Source organism: Anneissia japonica, unplaced genomic scaffold (genome assembly GCF_011630105.1).
Source record: "Anneissia japonica isolate Jap-2015-1 unplaced genomic scaffold, ASM1163010v1 scaffold199_len4679917_cov187, whole genome shotgun sequence".
Classification (NCBI taxonomy): domain Eukaryota; kingdom Metazoa; phylum Echinodermata; class Crinoidea; order Comatulida; family Comatulidae; genus Anneissia; species Anneissia japonica.
The window spans coordinates 975,057-983,827 of NW_022686322.1; the positions used below are offsets into that span (position 1 = coordinate 975,057).

Below are 8,771 nucleotides of genomic sequence, written 5' to 3' on the forward strand. Positions count from 1 at the left end.
CTAATTTTTATTTGTTATTTTATTTACTTTTATCTTATCCAATAGCGAGAGACTATTTACGTGATGACTAACAATACTGTAATATAATTATTAAAATAGTGATTTATTTCCCATTATTATAGTAACCCTTAACCTTTGCAGTTACTACAATTAGCTTTAACTGATAAATCTGTAGATGATCAACAAACATCAAACGAAATAATATAACTGAGATGTAACCACTTTTAAGGATAATCGAGATCAACACAAATATTTTTGTATTCTAGCCAATCATTAAATTATATGATCTGCTAATTTAGTAGCGACAACCACAACGATAGTAATTAAAACACAACCTTTAATTACTTATACTGTACCAATCTGTATGAATATCTCTAAATTCAACGATTGCACACATTTGTAGCATTCGCGAGCTTTCGACAGTCAATAAAACTTCGCTTACTTTGAACACACCGCCAATAAAATATAATGCAAATTTAGTTTGACAATAGGGGGCGTTATTTAATTTTAAATAATCTCTGCTGAGATAAAACCATCTTCCAACCAGTCTTATTTAATCCTTATTATTTTAAATGTAGAATATTATACAATCAATATGCCCCATGGATTATTATCTAATAGAAACACAAGAAGAATAATGTCCTGCCACAAAACGAACTAGTAAATCTAAAATGAAAAATTAAATTGCTTATTAAAAATAACACCATAGGCATAAGTTTTAGTATGTAACAGATGGGGGGGGGGGTCAGGGATTTTTTCTTTCATATGAAAAACAGTTGGCTAAAAATGTAAGTGTAGGCCTATATGCAAAAACACAGAAAAAGTATTACTTAAACGTAACATACTGACAAGTACATTTTGTCATTCGTTCTATGTTTCATTTGAAAGCAAATCACTTACAGAAACATATAAAATAGGCAATAATATTTTTTATGATAACATTATAATAGATTTAGATGACAATATATTTTAAAGTTGAAATTATAGGCCTACTTATGTTGTCATAACATAAATATTGAATCATGCTGAAGTTCATTCGTAACAACTCAAATGACAAATGTTTACAACAAAACAAAACCAATATAAATAAGTGATTATTTTGGTTTTATACCATACTTTGTCTAAAATATGAATGTCATTGTCCTAAGAAGCGGATAAGTAATGTAAAAAATGTCCGTGATTAATGTCCTGCCTTAGAACTGTATTCGGGTGGGCATGATTATCTTACGCTTCAAATCATGTTAGTACTGAGATCAATTATCCACAACATAAGATTTAAAATAAGATCAACCAATAACATTCAATTACGATATAAATAGATCACGGCGCTGCTATTGTGTTAGTTTCATGAATGCCCAATTCGTTAGAATCGGGGTGATTTGTGTTTATCTCGGCATGTTCTTTCGTATTCCACTCATTTTTTTTTTCATTTTCAACAGCGCATGGTTCGCTAATTACAAGATGGAAGTGATATTTAGTCCGTGTCTCAATACTAGGATTTGAATCTATTTTCAAATTGTGAGAAAAATATCATGGTTTTAACAGTAGGACACACGACCTGCTGGGAAAACCAAGCATTATAACCACCCGCTATGGCCCCACTTCCATTAATCAATATGTAGATATATTTTCCATCCAGACCTCAATTAACATCATTTAACTTCTACTTTTTAAGTTGAATGTTAGTTTAAAAGAATCTTAAGTACAATCTATAAACAGTACTTGGAAAGGCTATTGAAAGAAATTAAGCAATTGCACCACTATGATTTATACACGTTCGTTTAATCCCGAATTTTCTACCTTAGTGAGCATAGTTTTAACTTTATCCAAGATCTCGACTGGATTTACAATCAATCTCTCAGGTTTGACAAACTTAAACTCTAGTTCCATTAAAAGCTTATCTATGACATCTTTCAATCTTCGTAGATCAAACACAAGGTGACGCCGATCGTTTGACAGTAAACATCGTCTCAGATCCATCTTACAATTTGTCTCCCAATCAACTTCATCTTCAGAACGCAAATCTCGAATGCCATCATCATGACCTTTATTCGCTTGAAACTTCTCGACTTTCTCTCTTTCCGGTAATCTATCAGCGGAATTATCCCTATGAACTGACAACGCTCGCCCCTTATTTTCTGGGTCAGAACAGCCGTCAGTTATCGAAGTTTCGTTAAATAGTTCTTTTGCATCGGAATTGCTCTCTAGAGAAACGCCCAATTGTACATAGTGCTCAGCTCGTATATCATTTCCATTAATAATGTTTCTGCGTTTATCTATTTTACGATTCTCAAATTCATCAGAGTACGTATGAGGTACATCTGACATAGGACTCAGTTCATATTGCGTCAGTAGTTGTGAAAGAAGTTGAATTCTCGGCTCGGCGATCGTAGTGAGGAACTGTGAAAATTCAGCATAATCGATTCCAGTATTGGCTTTCATTATAACCTATAAGCAATACAAGCATAAAATCCATGTTTCAGCAATTATTTTATTTAGCAATTCATTTTTATAAAAAAAAAATCATATATGTAATCAAAACATACTGCAATATTATATTAAAGACAGGCTCCGGAGGAAGAAATATGTTTTGATATGTTGTAAAACTGAGTTTTTTTTCTACGACATAAAAAGGGTGTTTGACGAAAAACTAGGGAACGGTTAATGAGATACACATTTTTGAATATTTAAAAATTGGGAAAAGCCTAGTTTTCTTAAAATCGCTACACTGTCGCTAAAGTGTATTCAGTACAACTGTTGTACTGCGTGGCAGTCCCAGACGCAATTGGGAAGTCTCCCCGATTTGACCAACCAATCAGCATCACCAAGAGCGGTCAGCAATAACTTGTAGCGATTGTATGGAAACCAAGTTAACGAGGTGAAAAAGGTGGTTAGGACCTTCCCCCGTGCCTTTTTTAGATATTCAAAAATCTGTAGCTCATTAACCGTTCCTGAGTTTTTCGTGTTTTTTTTTTTTTGTTTTTTTTTTTTTTTGTCTTAAAAGTTTAAAAAACAAATCCTCTAGAGCCTGGCTTTGAGATGGCAATCTGCTTGTACAGGTCTTATATTTAGTGTGTTTACTTATACAGAGACAACATCCCTCACTCAGTTAGCAATTCGTAATTGATATAAAGGGTGGTCTAGTCGATCGAATATTACATCCATAAGCACTGCATGAAATATTTATTTGATTGTGCAGTCAATAATTGACGCTAATGTCAAAATCAAAAAATGTTGATTGCATGTAGATACGTAACGAAAATCCTAAATCAAAAGAGTATTTTGAGAGCTGCAACTCCAAGCATTATAAAAAAAAACTACACTCGATCCCTGCACAACAGTTCATTTGGATTTGAGTTTCCCATGTTTTCGAACCAATAAATTGTAGCCATTGGACTATAAATTACAGGTATCTTTATTATTTAAATAGTGTTTGATCGGACTGCAAAATACAATGCAACATTGTCAGATTTCCACCAGACATTATGCAAAAGATACGTTTGAAACAAACATACCGTATTAAACCAAGCCTGATTAACCAGTAATGTCAAAACAGGTCCCGCTTTCCATTTTATTAAATTGTATAGGTCTGAGAGAGATGTAACCCCATATATTAAAACTTGCTAGCTCCGTTGGTGCTGATAGAATTTGTGATATCAGGGAAAATGTTAATATACATATTACGTCAAGGTTTAAACTTACCTGACACTGTTCCTCCCACTCATCCATCTCCCTGCAGTCACTAATAGATCGCTTGACTGCCAATAGTTCGGTCTGTAGGAAGTTCCAAACAATATCTATATTGCAGCCGTTAAACCAGTTGTGGTTGATAGATATGGTGTCTTCCTAAATTGGCAACCATGTAAAATACATCTCTTCAATTATAGTTAGTATAAACATCATACAGATGGGAGACATGTGTGGGAGAGGTTAGACTGAAGAAATGAAACAGAGTGGAAGATCGGTGCGAATGAGAAAAACGGTAAAGTTGACATTGAGGAAAGTGGGGAAAAAGACGCCAGAGAAACAGGAGGGTGAAAAGTGAGAGGAAAGGAAGAATCAGGGAAAAGAAAACTATCAGAAGAAAGGGGAATACAATCAGAGAAGTAGATGAAATGATACAGCTATAGAAATGGGAAGGCAGCAAAATGGGAAAGGGGAAAAGCGGATAGGATTGGGAAAAGAAGAAATTACCTGGTTCAATTCCGTATCAACCTATCAACTATATTTTTTATAATGCATTAGGCTGATATTTTTTATTACCTTTTTTCATATGGTAACACAATCAGTAATTAATTATCTGTAGTTAATATGATTGGTTCGTTTAATGCCAACACAGTACAAGTTTAGAGATTAGGTAATAACGAATGAGAATGATAACATTCGTTGTTGTAAATATTTACTAAAACATTTTAGAAAATAGCTACACATCTCAGGGATGATTTTTCACTTCCAAAACACAATTTTTGGCAAGTATTTTACGATTGGACCAGTATTCGCTAGTAACTAGGTCACGTTAAGCAATCAACTCACTGACGCCCCAGTCAATTTTACCGGGGTCAATTTGGCTGGGGGGACGCCTAAGGCCCCCCCCCCAGTTGGGGGAAGCCACGGACATTTGACGAATTATGGCGAATTCTTATTACTTTTTTGATAGGCATGGAGCTACTATAATATGACTTCATGTATTTTTTCTGAATCCGAAATCGGCTTCCAAAACCCAAACATTTTGAATAAAACAAGAAACAAAGAGTATGCAATGTAACCATCTAATTTATTTTCAAAGTGAAATTCTACATTTTGGAAGTTTTGCATGAAATCTGTCAACCACGCTGTCAAAGTTCGAGGTTGCTTCCCCTATTACGATGTATTCCAAGCATCATGAGGCTATCCAAGCGAGCATATGTCATAACAGAATGCAAATCATTTTCCATTAGTCTCATTGAACTATAATAATAATAATAATAATAATAATAATAATAATTATTATTATTATTATTATTATTATTTATATTATTATTATTTATATTATTATTATTATTATTATTATTATTATTACATGTGAATAATTTTGTTTTAAATTTATTTATTCCCCGACAAAATTTATATAATATACTTGTCTTCCCGACGGGGGGTGGGGGGGTCTATAGCCCCATCAGCCACCTATAGCGCCACCACTTCTTACTATACATTTACAAATTAAAACAACAAAGGCAAAAGCACACGAATAATATAGAAGTAAAAAGTTACTTAAATTGCAAGATAACTATAAAAAGTCTAACTTCATAGGAAAGACAAACAAAAAACTTTTACAACATTATCATTAAACGAAAGAATTACAGTTACTTATAATACAGTTTAGAAGCTTTAGATAACACTGACCTACATGAGCCTAGATGTTACCAGTCATTAGCGTTATTGTGTTCATCTCGGAGAGAGATTAAAGCAATAAAATTTTAATGGTACTAGTAAATATTTACTAGTATTAAGGGAATAAAGTAGAAGTTGAATTAGGTTCATCTGGTGTGAACTATACATAATTAAATACCGGGTCATGATTGCTAATGCTACGTTCTACTTATAAACTTAACTTTTGTTACCGAACAGGTATATGTGGCTTTATTTTTATTACAAAATACAACTTTTTGGTGATGTTTTTTCCATATTATTAAATTTCAACTTATACCCCTTCAAAAAAAAAAAAAAACAAAACAAAAAACTTCTCACGACACAAAATATAAGATGTCTATTGTAATAATCAAAACTAGCAGCCTCTGTATACATTGCCCTTGCATATTCAGCAATATTAATAAAAACACAAAATCATTTTTGTATAAATAATTTGAGTTTTTATAAAGGATTGCCTCGATATATTGAAGCAACACAAGAACACACAACATGAAATTGCACAAGAATGAAAAAAAAAAAATGTATGAGATTATTATTTTTTTAACTACTGCAGCCTATAATTTTCAAATGTTACAAAAACATCGTTGGTAGCTCAACTTACACTATGCATTGGTAGCTCAACTTACACTATGCATTACGACTTCTTTGGATTTTCTTCATCTGGTAAACACTGTGCGTAGTACTGATGGATGGGCCATCCTGAATCTATTGATTTTAGACCTTTAATTATCTATCATGTCATGGCTCATCTGCTTCTAGTTAACACAAACAGTCAAATTAATATGTCTATCGAAATAACCGGACAATTTGTCAAAAGATGTTACGAATCCGTCTTCTTCCTTTCATCACTCCATCTATTAATGCACATTAATTTGTCCTTAAGTTATCAGTATGTTTGCTGGAAACGCATATAATCTTTATTCCCTCCATCTCGGAAAATCGTTTGTCATTTACTGAACTTCAACATTTGTACTTCTATTCATTTATCATGTGCGTTAATCAAATAAAGATTTGTCATTAATCATTACTATCATTAACTTCATTAATCTCTTTGGAATGTATTGGAGAATTTGGACAGCAATTGTGATATGATTGCAAAATAACATTTACTGTTAAATATTTGGTCATTATGTCACGCATACATTTAAATCTTGCCCTGGGGTATACGATTTGAAAGATTGGAAAGAGAGAAGGAAATACAGAATAAAGATGCAAGCACAAGATAGGATCACGGGTATGGTACTCCTCTTTCAAATCTAGAATCTAGTTTCAAGACCTTGCTAAAACTACCATCTTAATATTCATAATGTTAGCATTCTTTTGGGCCCAAAGAAAAATATTTGCTTTATCTACAACTGTCCCTTCATAATAATGTACTTTTATTATGTAATTGCAATAAATTAGTTGGTCAAATACACAGGCAGTGCAGTGAGTTTAACCAAACAAATCAAGAATATCCAGGCTGCTTTTTTTCAGCCTGCGAACAGGTAGCTCGTTTCTAAGTGTGCTACCAGCGCACACATTGCTGAACTTCTACACAGAATGTATCCATGGTTACACTAACTATGCATGCGCAAAAGCTTGTTATATTTGTTTGCGCATTATATTGAATGTATAAACGTTACCTTTCTTGGTCAAATTTAATCCAATGCGAACAAGGGTTTATGGATCATCAGTTTTTTCACTATTGTAAGAGAAAGTACAACTCATAGTCTTTTCTGTTATGCTTTCCTTTCCCCACAAGAGTACATAATTATAATATTTCAAGACCTTGCTAAAACTACCATCTTAATATTCATAATGTTAGCATTCTTTTGGGCCCAAAGAAAAATATTTGCTTTATCTACAACTGTCCCTTCATGATAATGTACTTTTATTATGTAATTGCAATAAATTAGATAAAATATACATAGTTCATGTTTATATATTGTATATATTGTTTGTAAATTGTAATGTGAGCACTGTATTTCCATAATAGAGGAATAGAATTTTTCTTCTAGGAGCATTGATGTTATCTATTAATATCCATTCTGTTTTTGGCTTTTCTAAAGTCCTGTTCAAATTGATTTTTTTTTGGAGAAACTAACCTGGTTATCTTGACCAATAAACTAATAAAGTGATAACAACCTACACAACATTCTTCTTGGTCAAATACACAGGCAGTGCAGTGAGTTTAACCGAACAAATCAAGAATATCCAGGCTGCTTTTTTTCAGCCTGCGAACAGGTAGCTCGTTTCTAAGTGTGCTACCAGCGCACACATTGCTGAACTTCTACACAGAATGTATCCATGGTTACACTAACTATGCATGCGCAAAAGCTTGTTATATTTGTTTGCGCATTATATTGAATGTATAAACTTTACCTTTCTTGGTCAAATTTAATCCAATGCGATCATCAGTTTTTTCACTATTGTAAGAGAAAGTACAACTCATAGTCTTTTCTGTTACGCTTTCCTTTCCCCACAAGAGTACATAATTATAATATTATGAGTCTTGTCATTTTGAAATATCATTCATAGAAAAGTACATACACTATTGACCCCATAGCATATGTCTTGTACTGTTATGACATAATGAACAAAATGAATGACCCCCTATAGTAAACCTGTTCACAGAAGCATGTATGGGAACATTGATTCAAGTAAGTGACATTCTTAAAAAATTCAAATTATATCTTTGGTTGGCCAATATTAACACAATCACCTTCCAGTACAAAATTTAAGTATTCTGAACTCTCAATCATTTGATTGGCTGTGAAGCAGTGTATAGGACCATTTATATTGATGAAGAAATGTGGCACAGTGGCAAACCTTAGGGCTTCCTCCCTTTACTGGTTGGCCACTTGACCACTCCATAGGTGTTAGAATCATAACTAGGATAGTGTAAAATGCATAAAGGTCATTATTATTTTCATTACCATTATCATTATCATCTTTGCATTACAATTACCATTATCAGTATCATCCTCATTCGTCTACCATTAGCATTTATCACCATCATCATCATTCATCAACCAATAGCATTACCATTATCATTGTTATCTAGATGTGCTTGCTTTAGTAAGTTTCATTGTACCACAGACCATATAGGGTCTTTGATTGTATTGCGTGTCTGGCAATTAGCCAATGATGAATATCAAGACAATGCTTAAGCTCGGACAAGACTATCAAATTTTATATGACAAAATCATGTGACATGCCTAAATATAGTCATCACATCACATCATGACCATATATAGGCACATCATGAATATGTATGGGCATACTACAGTTTTTTTGTCAAATAAAATCTGATAGTGTTAAGCTTTAGAGTGCTTTTTAGGTAATTAAAAGTGTGTGTGGGGGGGGGGTGGGGAATATGT

General features: G+C 33.1%; 1 protein-coding gene across 1 annotated transcript in view; it reads right to left on the minus strand.

Annotated features, from left to right (window-relative positions):
* LOC117115058 (2-oxoglutarate and iron-dependent oxygenase JMJD4-like) overlaps nt 1–8,771 on the minus strand; it is a 22,489-nt gene continuing 13,718 nt past the window's right edge. Inside the window, exons 6-7 of the mRNA XM_033258714.1 lie at nt 3,703–3,846; nt 1–2,448 (exon numbers count right to left, since the gene is read on the minus strand). Of these exons, the coding sequence (XP_033114605.1) occupies nt 1,768–2,448; nt 3,703–3,846 (825 nt within the window). The 3' untranslated portion in view covers nt 1–1,767. The remainder of the gene's footprint in view (nt 2,449–3,702; nt 3,847–8,771) is intronic.